We start from the raw sequence: 19,966 nt of genomic DNA, 5'->3' as shown, positions 1-19,966 counted from the left end.
CTAGCCTCGCTGCGCGCGCTCCCATTGGTCGAGCCGCGTGGCGCGGGGAGAGAGCCCCCGCTTTCCCGCCGGGCCCCGCGCGGGCCGGCAGGCGCCGCGGGCGGGCTGCTGCCGGCCTGTGGGGGCGCGCCCCCTCGCGGGCTCCTTGGAGGGGTTGCCGCCGGACCCCGCATCCGGATCGCGGCTTTAGCTGCCAGGGGGCGCCGCGGCGGGATAACGCTTCCTGTGGAGGCTTCTGCGGGTGGCGGCCCCGAGCGCGCGAGCGGCCTGGCGTTCCGAGGTAGGCAGCGGCGCGCGGGGGAGCCGGTGGCTGGGGGGCCGCCGGGACTGGCGGGTTGGGGGCCAGGGGACGTGGAAAGCGGCTGTCCCCGGGGCCTCGTCCTTGGCCTAGGATCGTCCTCGCTGGTCTGCAGACGCTGACCTGATAAACCGCCGCCTCCTCGCCGCGGTGCGTGGCCTGAAATAACTGTCTGAGAACCCTTGGCAATTATCTTGTTAACATGATTATGGTGTGTTGGTTTGAGGGCGGTGTTAGACCTTTGCTCGTTATAACGTTAAATATGCCCCCAAATTTTTGCAACCCTGTTTGCCTTTTTTGTTGTAATACTTGCTTTGTATTTAAATTAACTGGGATTCTTTAAGAAAAGGAAGTGTCCTTGACCTCCGGGAGGCTGTATGTGAAGAGCCTGGGCCTGAGGCTGAAGCGTGTCTATTCCATCTTGGAGGCACCTGGGACTCAGTTGTAAGGGGCTTTTAAGTAGAGAGTTTGGTGCCGCAGGTCTCTGGGCTTTAGGAAGGAATGAGAAAGCGCCTAGAGGCTGCGGGCGCCGATCAAGAAGCTGTCACAGTATGAAGACAAGCAGAGTTTACATACTAAATTTTTTTATTTATTCAACACTTTATAAAAGCTCTTGCAATGTGCCAGGCACTGTTCTTAATATTTTACAAACAAACTCATTTAATTGTCATAACAACCAATGACGTAGGAACTAGTATTAACCTCATTTACAGATGGAGAAACTGAGCCACTGAGAGGTTAAGTATTTTGTTAGAGAACTATTAAGCAGCAGGGCTGAAGTTTGGAACCGGCCTGGGCTCTGAACTCCTACACTCTGCTGTCTCTCCTCTGATTGCACTTTGATAGACTTTGCAGCCACAGGAAAGGAAGCTGAGCTTTATCCTGAGCACTGAGCTAAAGTCTGAGCTCTGAAGTCAGGAGAGGCTTATACAGAACAGATTAGGAGAACAGTGACTAGATTTCCGGTAGAAAAAGACCTTCATCCATTCAATCCAAATTCCTCATTTTATAGATAAGAAAATTGAGGTTCAGAGTGGGGAAGGGACTTCCCAAGTTCCCACGGGGAATCTCAGCTGGCCTGGCTTCCAGTTAAAATGCCAGGCTGCTATGCCTTGCTCAGAAATGATGGTCCGTGTACAATCCCTCTGTACAGGCCATTTTCCTTTTTAAGAAAACTTTGCCTAACAACTTGGCAGTATGTAACAAAAGTTAGAAAATGATTGGTACTCTTTGGTCAAGTAATTTCACTCTGGAGAATTGAGGGTAGAGCAGGGAGAGTACAAACAGTAACTGCAAGTCCTGACAGTAAGAAAATCAGCAAGCCCCTGGGATATATCAGCACAGTGAGGAACTACAGGGTGTGAACTGTATAGATAGGTAGAAAATCCTCTGCAGTGAAAAAAGCAGAATCCAAAGCAGTATGTACTCACTGATTTCAATTATGTGAGAATCCTGTGGGTATCACAGTAACAGAAGAAAGAACATTTCATAATTTATTTTTAAATATTAAGTTAATTTTTCTGTAAAGTTGCTTAATCTCATTAAAGAAGAAACAGGAAAAAAGACTTCTATGGTTATTCCTGTAATGAAAGTGCTGTGGGATAGAAGCTCTTATGCTCTTAGCGAGAATGATTAACCTTTCTGGGAAAATAGTCTGGCAACTTTATAGAATCTTAAAAATGTTAATTCCATGTTTAGGGATATAGTCTAAGGAAATACTTTTAGAAAAATATTTATAGATGAAAATATTCATTGAAGCAATATTTATGGTAGCAAAAAATGGCAAGTTTTCCATTGTGAGCATGTATTACTTTTACAATCAGAAGAAAAGCTTTTTTTTTTTTTAAAGAAAATGCCACTTGTAGGGTGATTCTTTGATTAACCCAGTTACCTGAAACCATTCAGTGTTTCATTCAACATTTGTGGATTGTCTGCTCCTTGTCAGTTATACCGATAAGTGCTAGAAATACAAAGTCCATTACCATGTGGATCAGGCCTAATTTAAATCCACTGGAGAAAACACACAGACAAATCACTGATTATTGGTCACAGGACAAATGGAAATAACTCTTGCTAATTCTCAACATTTAAGCAGTTTGTGTGACATGAATTTGCATTTGTTTCTTTGCAAGTGTTCTTATGCCAGCACCATGTAGTTTGGCTACTTCCCTAACTAAATTGTAATCTGGGGCAGGGACTGTGAATTCTGTTCAGTTCTACCTGGCATATATTCACAGTACCCTAGTTGGAGTTCTTTGTGGAATCAATAAACTTGTTGAACTAACTGATGGTTTGAACCTGAAAAAAAAGTACAGCCTAGCAAGCATACAGCCACTAGGCAAATATCCTGTTGCCCTCTCCTGTCCCTATGCTCCTATACAAATGGTCGTGCAGACTAAAAGATACACTTCCAGGCCCGAAAAGAGGGCCAGCTGGACAAATCTATTGCTGCATAGGCTCTGCTGATCTTAAGTTAACTTGCTTTATCCAGAAAACGAATCACATGCTTAATTCCAGGTTGAGACTTGTTAATACTCCCAATTATTCTGGCTAAATTTACTAAGGGAACAGAGAGAAATCAGCTTAAGACCCTAATACCAATTCTAATACACCAAATTTAAATAACATAACTGCTAAAGGCCATTGGAGTGATTTATTATGTGAGTTCAGATTTTGATCTGTTTTGAGAAGATATCACAAATATATAAAAGACAGTGGACTGGTTCCTTCAAAAAGTCAACCAATGTAGGAGGAAGAATACTGATTATGCTCAGCCTTTTTACAGCCTTTTCTCAGTGAACAGCCTCAGACAATTAAAGATCAAAGCCATCTTCACAGTATCTAGGTTTCTGTGAAATTAGGTAATTTATGGGGACACAATGAGCTCATGCCTGGCACACAGTAAGCACTAATAAAATTAACTGAATCAGTCTTTGTTTTAAGAAAAATCATCTATAATAGCCCTCTAGATTAATGCCAAGTAATATATGATTACTAAATAATTTATGACATGTAGTGCTTAAACTAAAGAGAAAGGATCCAAAGATCACATTTCTATTAGAGACAAAGGGAGAACTAGAAACAGGATTCCTTCATTTTACCACATTCTAAGAACATGGGAGATGGGCGATTAGGGGCTCATGAAATTTCCTTCATGTAATCTTATTACTGTCGTAGAGAGTATAGACACCTTACAGATGGTTATGTTAAACCTACTATTTTATAGGTAAGATGACTGAGATCCAAAGAGTCACACACAGAAAATAGGAAATCTGGGGCTGGGATGGGTAAATTCAGAATTCATTTATACCTTTTAGTGCCTCTGTAAGAGTTCCTAAACAGTGGATTCATTGAATGTATTTGATGTAATGCCGCCCTTGTTCAAAGAGGAAGTGGGGTCACTGTTGCTGTCCTTGCTTCACGGGGGCACATCTTCCTCCTAGGCACTTAGAGCTGCCTCTGTAAAGTGAGAGAAGGCAAGCCAAAGAGATAGGCCTTAGGCCTTCAGATTTCCCCAAGGACTTGGTCTGCAGTGCCCCAGGCATCAGTGTCAGCTTTTTGCTGGTCTTTTAATGTAACTTTACAGTACAAAGGATCTCTTCTTAAAATTAAACAAAAATGCCAAGCTTAGAATACTTACAATGAGTAGATTGTTTATGTCACTGTAGCAAGTCATCATATATATATATACCTAATATATTTAACCTTTTCCTTATTGTTGGACATTAGAAGTTTTTGTATAAATATTGCAGGGAAGCCATTGTTGTTGTTGTTGTTTGTCCTTGAAACCTTAAATCCCACATCATTGTTTATTATAAAGATGAACCCTGATCTTCATGATGGGCTTATCCATAATATTTGTTGTAGCAAGTGTGGGAACCAGGACCTCCAAACTTTTTGGATTCACGATAGGAATCAGCTACAGGCAAGATATGGTCATACTGGGTGAGGATTTCGTTGATCTTGGAAGGAAGCCTCCCTTACCCATGTGTTTCTGGTTAAAGACCACCAGAGCTTTGAAGATGAACTGGAGGATTGTATAAATCTGGACCACGTGACCACCACCCTTCACACAGACTTAGATCCACACCAGCAAATTGCTCCTTGTTCTGAAGCAGAACAGGTTACAGTAGCTTGTATTGCAATGTGTGGGGTTGGGTCATCCTTAGGGGCCACCCATTTACTCTGCTGAGGCCATTGCTCCATGTGCAGTGCACCACGGCTCTGGCTGTCTTCTTGCATCCAAAGACCCGCACAGACTGCAGAGAACCCATGGACAGCATGGCTTCAGGCAGAGACGAGAACCCCTCTCCCTGAGGCACTGCAACCAAAAAAGAAGTGTGATGAACATTTTAAAAAACATAGGTATTAATGTGTATTGTGAGCATTTTCTTAGGATAAGTCTACATGTGTAATTAATGGATGAAATGGTGCATGACATGTTTAGGCTCTTCTCCTTTGTTACCAAATTGCTTGTTAGCAAAGTTTATTTATTGAGCACTTACTATGTGTTCTTTAGTTTCACTGCAGCTGCTGTCAACCAGAACAAGAAAAGAATGCCGTTCTGCCACTGCTTGGTCAGCTGCTTCGCCTGCAATACTGTGAGTTCTAAACATGCAGGAATGAAGCACAACCACTCTGGGTCTCTCCTGGGAGTCTCCCAATTACCCCACATTCTATCCAAATAACTGTAATATTAAACTACAACCAAATTCTTCTCTAAATGCATTTTTGAGTTAGAGAAGGATCCATCAAGTTCCAATAGGATATAGCAGGTAAAGGAGGCAGTGGTAGAATAGAATAAAGGTTTGTATTTGAAAAGCCTGGGAGCTAAGCTACTCCACCTACTGCTGTGTTATAATGTTAAACCTCATATCAACCTCTCTGGTCTCAGATTCCTCACCTAAAATGAAGAGGCCAGACTCCTTCCAGCACTAAGCAGTCTGCTTTTTTGGATAAAAGTTTTACTCAACATAGAAGCCACAGGGCATAAATCTGCAAAGAAGTAAAAAGCTAACCTTTGCAAACAATATGGCTTCTCTCTCACTTACCAACTTTACATTTCCCTGTATGGCCCCGGAAGATGACTGGTTAGCCAGAGACGGGTAAGATTCCTCAAGGGAGGAACAACCTAAGACAGGCACAGTCGCAGGGGGGCCATCAGGTGAGAATTTGGGGATCAACAGAGGTGAGGCTCAGAACCTCACCCCCCCTGCTTTGAGAGAAATCTTCTGCATCCGTGGATGTCTTGCTGCCCTTGTCTAGCCTGGATTAATACTTAGTCCATAGGCACACACCTGATCATCTGATCATCTACATTTGCCTTCTTACAGCACTAAACTATGTTTTCTACCTTTATCTTGCATCTACCTACCACTTCAGCATTTTATTAAAAATAAAAATAATAATAATAATAGGAGAAATGTGGGATCAACATATAAATCAAGTACAAAAATCAAATGAATATTCATATTTGACCTGATGGTTTATAGGTCATATTGCATGATCAAAACCGAAAGTTTCTGTGATGAATGCCCTTGTACTGTTCACCATGTAAGAATTTATTCACTCTGTAAGAATTCGTTCACCATGTAAGAACTTGTTCGTTATGCTTCAGAAGATTGGAGACTGACGAGAATTAGGCTTGAGATGGATTAATGATTGTACATTGAGCATTGACCCCCCTATACTGAATTTTATTGTTGTTAACAACCATTTGATCAATAAATATGAGAGATGCCCTCTCAAAAAAAAAAAAAAAAAAAAAAAGTTTTACTCAGGATACGATGCCTATGGTCAGTGTTCACCTAGAGATAATACTTTTGATAACATGGTTTCTTAGATAAGTTTCCCAACCTACCATTTAAGCCAACCAAATGTGACACTCTTACTAAATCTATGCCATTTTTGTTGTTGAAAATTATTGAGTGTTTCTTGGTTAGTTTGGCCTGGCCAATGTTATTAACTAAGATAATACATGTATGGCATTTTCAGACACTTTGTGTCCTTTGAGCTTCATTATTTAAAAAACAAAACAGTAGGTGAGATAGGTTAGAAATCTCCATTTTTATCATGAGGAAACTTGAGGGTAAAAGAGGCTAGAAGACCTACCCTCCTCCAGTTAAGTGATGGAATAGGAATACTAACGTGCTCTTGATTTGAGAACTCCCACCAGAAGGGCCAGATGCTGTTCCCCAAAACCTAGATCCATTGCTGAGCTCGTGACCTAGGCCTACTAAGCAGTGTCTCATTCCTCTAACAACAGTAATTGTTCCAAGGGTGAGACATGTGACCTCAAGCCTATTAGAGTCATTCCCTGGGATCAATCCACAGAAGTAAGCGGGTGGGGGGAGCATTCTTTCTGCTGAGATTGTTTAGCAGGCACGCCATGTTTTCTGTCACATGGAGAAGACCTTTCCGTAGTGGAAAAGAATCAGGCCAACAGGGAAAGAAAAGTAAAGACAAGTAGAAAGCACTGAACTGCTGCTTCCAGAGGCTCTGGTTTTTGAAGCTGTTTGGTTCTGTGACCTGTCTGGCTAGTCTTCAAGCTAGGTGAGCCAATAAATTAATATTTTTCCTTTCACTACTTAGAATAAAGAAATGAACCCAGAACCTCTAGGTCTCAGCCAGGGTCCTTTCTTCTAATGTTGATAATAATATTGAGTAGTTGAGCACCTATAATGTACCATGCAGTATGCAAAACACTTCACTATTTACTTTACCAAAACAAATGTCCCAGTCCAGAAAGGCTAAATATGGAACCATGGAAAATAGAAACCTCCTCCCCCATACTACGGCATCTAAACTGTCTTTCTTAAGAACAGGATTAGAGATTTTGGTTCTTCCCTGGCAAAGAAGAATACCTAACTGTCGGGCAGGGCTCCAGGCTGTAGCATCCCCTGTTGCTATGATGGAGGAATTAATCTTTCCTCTGCCTCCTCCCTGCTAAATACTTCCTCATTCTTATCAGCAGTTCTGACTCAGGACAGTACATTAAGTTTTTGAGAAAAAGACCCAATATAAGTGCAAGATCTTTTCATTGCTTTATCAGTTTTTTTAAATGTCTAATCTGTTGCCCTCCCCACTTTTTAATTGAGGTATTACTGACATGTTAACATATTAGTTTCCAGTGTACATGATTCAATAGTTGTATATATTGTAGAATCATCACTACACCACGATATGTCTAGTTAATAACTAAATCATTTTAGATTGCAAAACTTTAAATGTTCACATCATTAGATTTAATTACTTTCAGGCTTCATGCTGAAAAACATGATGAGAGTTTCCCATTAAGTTTATATGTTTAGTCTAGACCACTCTTTTGGCTTCTAACTCACATACCCGGTACCTTCTGCCACTTCCATTGGGGTGTCTTGCCATCATATCCAAATCTACATGTCCATGCCTGAACTTTCCATCTCCCACTTCACTTCCCAAACCTGCTCCCCTTTTGTTGTCTTCTCCATCCTTATTAATACTCTATTCACTCAGTGGGAGAAGTTAAAGACCTGGGAGTCATTTTTGAAACTTTAATCTTCAAGAGCTCACACAGTTGATTCAGACCAAGTCCTGCAGGTCATACCTCCAGAAATAACATAAATCTCCCTGTCCTCAACTTCTAGTGTCCCCACTCAACCCAAGCTGTTGTCACTTGCTTGGATTTCTACAGTACTCTCCTTACTAGCCTTCTTGCCTTAATTCTCATTTGATTCTCTACTATCAATTCCCTAAAGAGCTAGAGTGATATTTGAGAATTTAAAGTCATTTTAGTTTACTGCTTAAACCTGTCATTGGTTTCTCATCACCACTTAAAATTCATACTCCTGTGACACCTGCCTACATCTCCAGTCTCATCTGGTGACTCTCTTCCCCTCACCAAGTACACTATAGCCACAGTGGCCTTTCTGTTCTTAAAACCTGTGAAGCTCCTTCCTTAATTAGAGCTTTTGCATGTGACTGTTCCTTCTGCCTGAAACATGATTCTTTGCTTTTCACAGGATTCTCCTCAACCATCTGTTCCCAATTTAAATTTAATTTCTTCAAGTGCTCCTTCCATGACTACCACTCTTTCTAAGGAAGATACTCCCCCCATTCTTCCAACTACTGCTTACTCATGATTTTAACATCCACTGTTTTCTTCTCACAGGATTTGTAATTACTTTGTTCTTTCTTTACTTTTCTGTCTCCCTGACTGGATTACAAGCTTCATGAGGGAGAGGCTTTTTCTTGTTCCCTGTTACATCCCTAACATATACTCAGTACAATTTTTTGGATGAATGAATAAAGTCAGTAAGACAAAAAAAAAAAATGATTCAAGCAGGAGGTCATAAGATGAACAGAGATCCAGTAAGCATGAGCACGTGCTGAAAATCTCTCATAATTAAAAGGGGGGTTTGTACTTTTCCTGTATCAGATTGGTAAAATTGAGAGGTTTAGCCACATCTCTGAGACCTCGCAAGAGTTTGGAAAAATAGTTGTGGAGATGGCAAATTAGTGCAGTGCTTTTAGGAAACAGTTGGCGATATCTATCAAATTATAAAGTATATATCAATGACCCAATAATTTGAGAGATTACACAAGAATGCAAATAAATATGTTCCAGAATGTTCACTGTAGCATTTTTGTAATAATAAGAATATGGAATAATAATAGGTAACACTGTGTTCTGGGAACCATTCTAAGCATTTCACATATACTATCTCATGTACTTCAGAGAGTACCTCTATGAAGTGATTGTTATCCTTATATCCCATTTTATATGTGAGGAAATTAACTGGTAACTTCCTAAAGACCCACAGCCAGTAAGTGGTAGAGCTAGGAATTTAACCCATAGCTGCACACTTAATCATTATGCTATACTATCATTTAGAACAGCTAAGTGTCTATCAAAGTAGGGAACATGTTACATAAATATGGTATTTGAAATTCTACACTTTACAGCTCTCATACCATGAACAACTGCAAAACTGGGCAAAATATATGAAGTGACTATTTTTGGACAATGTAGAGTAGGCACTATAAGATGATGATCCCCAAGTGAATGGGGGCATACAAAATGAACCCCACTGTCTTCCTAGCTTTCTACTTGATGTTACCTTCTGGTGCTATAGTGAGGTGGAATCCAAGCAGAGCACAGCAGAAGTTAACATTTGAAGCTGTTGAAGCAGCTGGGATTTGTGGGTCAAGATATTATAATGTTGTACAGAAAAGGAGCTCCAGCACTCTGCATATGGCATATCTGCTTTTAGCCAAATACTAAAGACTTAGGTATGTGTAGTGTGAGACTTCACAAGCCTGGCAGAGAACTGCTACTGGATCTCAAAACACTGGGAGATATAGGAGTTCCTAATACCCAGAATCAAGAAACCTCATTAATCACGGAGCATTTATTTGAGAACCCAGAAAGGCCATACATTAGGAATAGGACTACTCTAGTGTTAGACCATGTGCCACTCTAGAGTTTTACAATAAAGCTTAAAAATAAGCCTGTCAGTAGAACAAAAGGGCATCTTACAGTATGAGAGAATATATTTGTAAATGATATATCCTACAATGTGGGAGAATATATTTGTGAACGACATATCCGACAAGGGGTTAACATCCAAAATATATAAAGGACTCACGCCTCAATGCCCAAAAAAGGAAATAACCTGATTGAAAAATGGGCAGAGAGGATGTGGAGAAAGGAGAACCCTCCTACACTCCTGGTGGGAATGTAAATTAGTTCGACCATTGTGGAAAGCAGCATGGAGGTTCCTCAAAAAACTGAAAATAGAAATACCATTTGACCCAGGAATTCCACTCGTAGGAATTTACCCTAAGAATGCAGGATCCCAGTTTCAAAAAGACAGATGCACCCGTATGTTTATCGCAGCACTATTTACAATAGCCAAAAAATGGAAGCAACCTAAGTGTCTAACAGTAGATGAATGGATAAAGAAGAAGTACATATACACAATGGAATATTATTCAGACATAAGAAGAAAAGAAATCCTACCATTTGCAACAACATGGATGGAGCTAGAGAGTATTATGCTCAGTGAAATAAGCCAGGCGGAGAAAGACAAGTACCAAATGGTTTCACTCATCTGTGGAGTATAAGAACAAAGAAAAAACTGAAGGAACAAAACAGCAGCAGACTCACAGAACTGAAGAATGGACTAACAGTTACCAAAGAAAAAGGGACTAGGGAGGTTGGGTGGGAAGGGAGGGATAAGGGGGGAAAGGGGCATTACAATTAGCACACATAATGTGGCGGGGGGGCACGGGGAAGGCAGTACAACACAGAGAAGACTAGTGATTCTATAGCATCTGACTATGCTGATGGAGAGTGACTGTAATGGGGTATGTGATGGGGACTTGATAATGGGGGGAGACTAGTAGCCATAATGTTGCTCATGTGATTGTACATTAATGATACCAAAATTTAAAAAATGGGCAGGGGATATGAACAGACAGTTCTCCAAAAAAGAAATTCAGATGGCCAACAGGCACATGAAAAGATGCTCCACATTGCTAATTATCAGGGAAATGCACATTAAAACCCCAATGAGATATCACCTCACACCAGTAAGGATGGCCAACATTGAAAGGACTGAGAAGAACAAATGCTGGCAAGGATGCGGAGAAAGGGGAACCTTCCTACGTTGCTGGTGGGAATGTAAACTAGTTTAACCATTGTGGAAAGCAATATGGAAGTTCCTCAAAAAGCCTCCACAATAGTGTTGGGTATGAGGGGGACTGGATAATATGGGTGAATGTAGCAACCACATTGTTTTTCATGTGAAACCTTCATAAGAGTATATCAATGATACCTTAATAAAAAAAATAGGCCTCAGAAGAATCAAATTTATATGTGAGTAAATTAACTGTCAACCAAAGTAAGATACAATACCCTTTAAAGGCAACAAAATCCTGACATTCAAAAAATTTAGCAGTCACAATGTCTAGCATAAAATGTAAAATTGCTGGACATGAAAAAGATCAGGAAAATGTGACCCACAACCAGAGTAAAAATAAAAAGAAGACAATAGAAATTGACCAGTAGATGGCAGAGATATTAGAAAGAGCAGACAAGAACATTTAAGCAGCTATTATAAATAAAAGGATTTAAAGGAAGTGATTAACACACCAGGTAGACAGAAAAACTCATTAAAGAAATAGAAGCAATAAAAAAATGTGGAAATTCTACAGGTGAAGAATATAGCACCTGAAATATAAATCACTGCATGGAATTAATAGCAGATTGGAACCTACAGGAGAAAAGATTAGTGAAACTGAGGATAGGAACATAGAAATTATCCAGAGTGTTGCTCACAGGGTGGGGTGAGGTGGGGTGTGGGGAAGGCTAAAAAAAGAAGAAAAAAAAGACCATTGGACAATATAAAATGGTCTAACACATGTAAGTGCCGTCCTAGAATAAGAGGAGAGAGATTGAAGTAGAAAAATTATTTAAAGAAATAATGGCTATCAATATTAAAAGATTGAAATTGTATCAAGCATCTTTTCAGACCACAGTGGTATGAATCAAGAAATCAGTTACATGAAGAAAACCAAAAAACCCACAGACACATCAAGGCTAAACAACATGCTTCTAAATAACCAATGGATCCATGAACAAATCAGAGTAAAGCAATCCATGGAGACAAATGGAAACAAACACATGGTTCAAAATATGTGGGATGCAGCAAAAGTAGTTTTAAGAAGGAAGTACATAGCAGTATAGGCCACCCTCAAGAAACAAGAACAATCCCAAATAAACAATCTAAACTGACAACTAAAGGAACTAGAAAAAGAACAAAGCCAAAGTTAGTAGAAGGAGGGACATAATAAATATTGGAGCATAAATAAATAAAATAGAGAATAAGAAAACAAAAAAAATCAATGAAGGCTAAGAGCTTGTTCTTTGAGAAAAGAAACAAAAAAATAAAATAAAATAATAAATAATAAAAATAAATAAAATAAAAATAAATAAATAAATAAAATAAAAAATAAAATAAAAAAAACAAAAGAAAAGAAACAAAATCTTGCCAGATTTATCAAGAAAAAAAGAGGACGCAAATAAGCAAAATCAGAAACAAAAGAGAAGTTACCATTGACACAACAGAAATTCAAAGAATTATAAAAGAATTCTATGAAAAATTATATGCCAATAAATTGGTCAACCTAGAAGTGGACAAATTCCTAGAAACATAAAATCTCCAAGAATGACCCAGAAAGAAACAAAATCCAAAGAGACCAATTACAAGGAATGAAATTGAATTGGTAATTTTAAAAATTCCCAAAACACAGAAGTCCAGGACCAGATGGTGTCACAGGTGAATTCTAACAAACATTTAAAGATGAGCTAATACCCATCCTTTTTAAAATATTCCAAAAAATAAAATGGAATACTTTCAAACTCATTGTATGAGGCCAGCATCACAATAATACCAAAACCGGACAAAGACAATACAAAAAAGAGAAAATTACAGATCAATATTCCTGATAAACATAGTTGCAAAAGTTCTCAACAAAATATTAGCAAACCAAATTAAAAAATATATCAAGAATCATATATCATGACCAAGTGGAATTTATTCAAGGAATGCAAGGATGGTACAATATTTGTAAACCAATCAATATGATATACCACATTAAAGGAAGGATAACAACTATATGATTATCTCAATAGATGCTGAAGAAGCATTTGACAAAATTCAACATCCATTCATGATAAAAACTCAACAAAATGGGTATAGAGGGAATATACTCAACATAATAAAGGCCATGTACAACAAACCCACAACTAACATCATACTCAGCAACAAGACAAGAATGCCCCCACTCATCACTTTTATTCAGCATAGTACTGGAAGTCATAGCCACAGCAATCAGACAAGAAACAGATAAAAGGCATCCAACATGGTAAGGAAGAAGTAAAACTGTCACTATTTGCAGATGACATGAAACTATATAGAGAAAACCCTAAAGACTCCAACCAAAAAACTATTAGAACTAATAACTGGATTCAGTAAAGTTGCAGGATACAAAATCAACATACAGAAATCTGTAGCATTCCTATATACTAAAAATGAACTCTCAGAAAGAGAAAAGAGGAAAACAATTCCATTTACAATTGCATCAAAGAGAGTAAAATACCTAAGAATAAACAGCCAAAGAGGTGAAAGACCTATACTCTGAAAACTGTAAGACACTGATGAAAGAAATTGAAGAAGATACAAATCAGTGAAAATCTGTCCTGTGTTCATGGATAGGAAGAATTAATATTTTCAAAATGACTATCCTGCCAAAAGCAATTTACAGATTCAGTGCAATCTCTATCAAAACACCAAGGGTGTTTTCCAGTGAACTAGAACAAATAATCCTAAAGTTCATATGGAACCACGAAAGACCCCAAATAGCCAAAACAATCTTGAGAAATAAAAATAAAGCTGAGGGTATTATGCTCCCTGACCTATCCTACAAAGCTCTTGTAATCAAAACAGGATGGTACTGGCATAAGAACATACCCATAGATCAATGGAACAAGAGAGAGAGCCCAGAAATAAACCCATCCATACATGATCAATTAATATATGGCAAAGGAGGAAAGAATATACAGTGGGGAAGAGACAATCTCTTTAATAAATGGTATTGGGAAGACTGGACAGCTACATGCAAGAGAATGAAACTGGATTACTCCCTAACACCATATACAAAAGTAAGCTCAAAACAGATTAAAGACCTAAATATAAGACATGAAGCCATAAAACTCTTAGAAGAAAACATGGGCAAAAATCTCAAACATAAGCATAAGTGTCTTTTTTTCTGGGCACATCTCCCCAAGGAAGGAAAATAAAAGCAAGAATAAACAGGTGAGACTACATCAAACTAAAGAGCTTCTGTATAGCAAAGGACACCATCAACAGAACAAAAAGGTAACCTGCTGTATGGGGGAATATATTTGTAAATAATTTATCCAATAAGGGGTTAACATCCAAAATATATAAAGGCCTCACACAACTCAACACTAAAATAATCCAATTAAAAAATGCGCAGAGGACTTGACTGTTTTTCCAGAGACATACAGATGGCCAACAGGAACATGAAAAGATGCTCCATATCGCTAATCATCAGGGAAATGCAAGTCAAAACTACAGTGAGAGATCACCTCACACCAGTTAGAATGGCCACTTCCCAAAAGACAAGAAATAACAAGTGGTGGCAAGGATGTGGAGAAAAGGGAGCCCTCCTACACTGTTTTTGGGAATGTAAACTGATACAGCCACTGTGAAAGGCAATATGGAGGTTCCTCAAAAAACTGAAAATAGAAATAGAAATACCATATGACTCAGTAACTCCACTTGTAGGAATTTACCAAAGAAAAAATCTCTGATTTGAAAAGATATATGCACCCCTATGTTTACTGCTGCATTATTTACAATAGCCAAGATATGGAAACAACCAAAGGATCCATCAATAGATGAATGGATAAAGAGGAAGTGGTACATATATACAATGTAATATTATTCAGCCACAAGAAGGAAGGAAGGAAGGAAATCCTCCCATTTGTGATATGGATGGACCCTGAGGGTACTATGCTAAGTGGAATAAGTCCCACAGAGAAAGATAAACATTGTAGAATCTCTTGTAGGTGGAATTTTTAAAAAATGAACTCATAGAAACAGTAGCTTGGTGATAGCCAGAGTTGGAGTGAGGTGGATGGGGGAGAAATGGGTGAAGGTACAAACTTCTAGTTGTAAGATGATAAGTTGGGGATCTAATGTACAGCATGGTGACTATAGTTAACAATACTGTATTGTACATTTGAAAGTTGCTAAGAGAGTAGATCTTAAAAGTTCTCACCATCCACATACACAAAATTATGTGAGCTGAATGTGTTAACTAATGTTATTGTAGTAATCATTTTGCAACATTACATATATCAAATCACCATGTTATATGCCTTAAACTTATATGTCAAATATATCTCAACAAAGCTGGGTGGGCGGGTAATGAACAACTTGATTGAAACATGGGCAAAAGACTTCAACAGACACCTCACCAAAGAAGATACACACATGGCAAGTAAGCGCATGAAAAAATGTTCAACACCATACATATTTAGAGGACTGTAAGAACGAGATACACTTGCACACTTACTACAATGGCAAAAATCCAAAACACTGATAATACCAAATGCTGAAAAGGATGCAGAGCAATAGGCATTCTTATTCATTGTTGGTAGGGATACAAAACAGTACAGTCACTTTGAAGGACAGTAGCAAGACAATCCTCTCCTGTCAATTGTAGCAGCAAGCTGTGTTGACACTACACCCCTTGATTTCAGAAATAATATCAGGGGAAGAAGGATCTTTTCTTTCCCCATACTTCAGGAGATAATTTTTAACTACGTCAGGAATTCAGTAAATGCTGAAAAACTAAAGGTCGCTCCTATTTGTGAAAAAATAAGCAGTAAGAAAACGCATTCCTTCAAGAAAAAACTTGATATAAATAATACTGAAGTAAGAAGATAAAACTTTATCAATTTCTAATTACCAGCAACATAACAGAAATTAGGTTTTGTGTTGTGTTTTGTTTTGATCTTTCATATTTCCTGGAGGATATTTTCAGTTAGGAAATTTTATTTCTCTTTTTGAAATTTAAAGATTTCCCAAAACTGAATTTTCCCCTGCTGCATTAAGAATGCAGAAGGTGTGTGTGGTATATACTTATCCCATAGAAAAGAGACCTCTTTAGTTTTCTCTTGGCAGTGAATTGCTAGACAAGCCTGTGACAGCAACTGATTTTTTTTCCTCTTTTTTTCCTTCTGGATTTTTGACACTCCGTCCCCTCAAACTCAGCTGGGTGGGTGTGTGGGCACTGAGCTGCAGTAGGATTTTTCCTTGGATAGTCTGGTCTGAAGCTCAGGCACCAACTGCTGCTGTAGAAAGGCCAGTTGGCAAGATGATGGAAGAAATCTCCATTACCTGTGACACCCATGTTTTCAGCCAGCTGCAGTGAAGACTTCCTTACTAGTCTGGTGGCCATCCACAAGCCTAGGTCTATGGTACCAACCAAGAAGTTGGAGAAATATGAGAAAGAATATCAGACAATGCGAGAGAGTGAGCTGTAGCAGGAAAACCCAATGGATGGATATAAATGTGCGTATTTGTAATTAACTCCACCTGTTGCATTTATTCTGGGAATCTTCATACGAAGCTGAGAGAGAGAGGGAAAAAGTCGCTATCAACTACTTTCAAAAATGAGAAAAAAAGGAAAATGGCAAGATACTGTTTTAGTTGTATATGGTCACATCCAGAAAGACTTTTAGAAGGTGAACTACTCCCAAACTGGCACAAGAATGTTTCAGACTTCTGTCTGTAGCCAATGTTAAAAATACAAACTCATTTGGAAGGAAAAATAAAACCACAAAGGTATACTGAGAAAAAAAAAACAGTTTGGCAGTTTCCTACAAAGCTAGACATCGTTAACCGTATGATCCAGCAATTGCACTCCTAGGTGTTTACCCAAATTGAATTGAAAACTAATGTCCACACAAAATTCTCCAACCAATGTTTACAGTGCTAACACCAATGTTTGGCTTTATTATAATCAAAGCCTGGAAGCAACCAATATGTCCCTCAGTATGTGAATGGACCAACTGGTACATCCAGACAATGGACTGTTTTTCAGTGCTAAAAAATGAGGTATCAAACCACAAAAAGACATGGAGGAATTAAATGCATATTGCTAAGTGAAGGAAACCATCTGAAAAGTACTATGTCTTAGACCATTCAGACTGCTGTAACAGAAATACTCAGTATTATAAACCGGGTAACTTATAAACAACAGAAATTCATTTCTCATGGCTGGGAAGTCCAAGATCAAGGTGCTGACTGACTGGGTGTCTGGTGAGAAAAGTCCACTCCTAGAGGCTGTCTTTTCACTTTAACCTCATATGGTGGATGGGTCCAGGGGTTGTTTTGTGGCACAAATCCCATGAGGGCTCTAACCTAATGACCTAATTACCTGTTAATCCAACACCATGTTGGGCATTAAGACTCAATATATGAATTTTGGAGTAGACACAAATATTCAGTCCATAGCGTACTTTGTGATACCAATTATATGACATTTTGGAAACGGCAAAATTATGGAGACAGTAAAAAGATCAGTGATTGCCAGGGCCTGGTGGAGAAGGAGGGATGAGTAGGTGGAGGACAGGATTTTTAGGGCAGTGAAACTATTCTGTATGATACTATAATGGTAGATACATGGCAATATACTTTTGTCAAAACCCCTAAAACTGTACAGCCCTGAGAGTGAACCCTAAAATACTGACTTGGAATGATAACAATGTGTCAGTATCAGTTAATCAGTTGTAACGTACTGCTGCTGAGGGTTATTGATAGTGGAGGAGGCTGTGTGTGTATAGGCACAGGGGCTATATGGGAACTGTACTTTCTGCTTAATTTTGCTGTGACCCTAAAACTGCACTGAAGAATAAAGTCTATTACACTAAATAAAAAGACTTTAAAAATCTAAAACCATCTGTTCTGTCAGATAGTCCCACCTTGAATCAAAATGCGGATGATCTCTGTAGTATCCACTTTCCAACTAGGACCTTGAGAAAGTCATGTGACCACATTAGGGCTTGATTTATTTTCTACTTGAAAACAAAGAGTTGGGCTGTATGAGTGGTTCAGGTGCTTTTGAGTTCTTCATGAGAAATAATAGAAATCAGTGTAGGGTTGTCAACTTCATTTTGTCAAATAAACATATTTTATAAATTCCACCATCTACTGTTTCCTCTTTGTTATAGAAAACATTTTAGTACAAATAAATCGGGATACAATTCTTTAATAAAAGGCAATTATTTCAATTGAATATACTTTTTATTTTTCTAATTTTGTCATTAACTGCTGAAAACATCTGGTATCAGTTTGTAGACTAGCACTTGAGCTAAGTAAATGGTATCTTGTAACCCTAACATTTGGAGACTTTATGCACACATGAGTGTTTGTGTTGCAGAAGGGTCCACAGTACACATCCTGAATGCTGGTCCTGAGCAAAAAAAAAAACTATCAGTGCTGAAGCCCCTGCCATATGTGCTGGGCATATTATTGCTAATACTTGAAACAACAATATGCGGAAACAGCAAGTAACCTTCCCAGAGTTATACTGTGGTGGTAGCAAGACCAGGACACAGACCTCAGCCTGTCTTAACTCCAAAACCCATATTGTTTCTGTCCTCAGATTCTGGTTTTATCCCAGCCATCTCTTTTTTTCTGGAAATAGCACCCTTCTCTTCCAAAAATAGCTCCTTCCCCCTCTCCAGCATGTGGATTATTTGAGATCAGTCTCTAGGCCATAGCTGATTCATTTAGGCACAGGAACTGATATAAGAAGGTAGTGCCAGTCAGAGTTCTTCCTCGAGTTTGAGTTTACACTTCGAGAGGTTAGAAGGCATTACATCCCCATGCAGCAAGCCAGAGGGTCTAAGACTGAGTAGTTTTCAGCAGTCTGTCCACCAGAAACACTCTGTAAGGAGAGAGAATGGAGTGATATCAAAGAGAAATAGGGGAGAAAACTGGCAGCCTTCAAGTCCCTAATCTGCTTGTTCCCAAGACCCCCTCCATGCCCACCTTCCTGTGGTTAGTAGTTCCACCTTCCCTTGAGTTTAGTGAGGCAACAAATGTTGAATTTTCCTGAGCCAGTTCAAGTCTTGTCACCTGCAGCCAGCACAGCTTAGATCCTAGTGCTCATCTTTCTCCCCAGGAAGGAGGTGGCACCATATTATGTGGACTTCAGAGTAGGATCCTTGAGATGTGGACAAACAATGCTTCATGGTGTCAGCGCTTTAGAAACTGTCAGAAGTACTTATATTAAGCCACTGCAGAGGGGACAAGAGACTTGGCTGTTGTCTCAAACACCACACAATGTATTAGGCTGTTACTGTGCCAAAAGACAAAAGCCTTAGATCTCTTTGAGAAAGGAACAAAACAGCAAGCCCTGTGTGTTCATTTTCAGTTCAGTTACTTTTGAAATAATAAAAAGAAGTGCAATTTATGATCCAAAACACTTCTCCACCTGTCATGCTTTATAATTCTAACATTTTATAATTGTGTTGATTTTTAGGGACATATGTACATTCACAGGGTTCAGAATTCAAAAGGTCTGATAAAGAACACAGTGAAAATTTTCCCTTCATCTCTGCCCCTGATCTAGTCCTTCCTATCCCCCAGGCAACTGATAGAACCAGTAATTACTGTTAAAATAAATCTCTGGAATTATTTTGGGATATAGTGTCCACACATATATGCTGGCTTTTGCTGCATGACAGATCACTCCAAAACTTAGTGGCTTAAAACAACAAGCATTTGTATCACTCAAGGGCCAGCTGGATAGTATTGTCCAGGCTTACTCACTGAGGTGGATGGTCTTGAATGCCCTCTGTCACTTGTCTGGCAGTTGGCAGGCTCTTTGGACTAAGGAGTCTTCACATATCTGGAGTCGACTCAATGTCAGCTGATGGGACAGCCATGCATCTCCCATCATGCAACAGGCTAGCCCAGGCTCACTCATATGATGACAGAAGAATTCCCAGCAGCAAAAGAGGGAACACACCACAGCACAGACACTTTTCAAGCCTCTGTCTCCGTCATATTTGAAACTTTAAGC

The 19,966-nt window shown here is 39.1% G+C and overlaps 1 protein-coding gene and 2 pseudogenes across 4 annotated transcripts in view; 2 read left to right on the top strand and 1 right to left on the bottom strand.

The window, feature by feature from the left end:
- Nucleotides 1–19,966, top strand: part of FADS2 (fatty acid desaturase 2) — a 117,710-nt gene that overhangs the window by 20,400 nt on the left and 77,344 nt on the right. Inside the window, exons 1-2 of one of the 4 annotated variants that reach the window (XM_073217668.1) lie at nt 148–280; nt 4,829–4,899. In XM_073217668.1, the coding sequence (XP_073073769.1) occupies nt 4,855–4,899 (45 nt within the window). In that variant the 5' untranslated portion in view covers nt 148–280; nt 4,829–4,854. Of the gene's footprint in view, nt 1–147; nt 281–4,544; nt 4,664–4,817; nt 4,900–19,966 lie in introns of those variants that run through there. The other 3 variants (XM_073217666.1, XM_073217669.1, XM_073217667.1) reach the window with 3 other exon arrangements.
- On the bottom strand, nt 3,903–4,581 carry LOC108389681 (small ribosomal subunit protein uS9-like; annotated as a pseudogene).
- On the top strand, nt 10,480–17,182 carry LOC140844622 (rab GTPase-activating protein 1-like; annotated as a pseudogene).

Source organism: Manis javanica, chromosome 11 (assembly GCF_040802235.1).
Source record: "Manis javanica isolate MJ-LG chromosome 11, MJ_LKY, whole genome shotgun sequence".
Lineage (NCBI taxonomy): Eukaryota > Metazoa > Chordata > Mammalia > Pholidota > Manidae > Manis > Manis javanica.
Note: the sequence above shows the minus strand (reverse complement) of the source record. Positions and strands in the feature narration are given on the sequence as shown.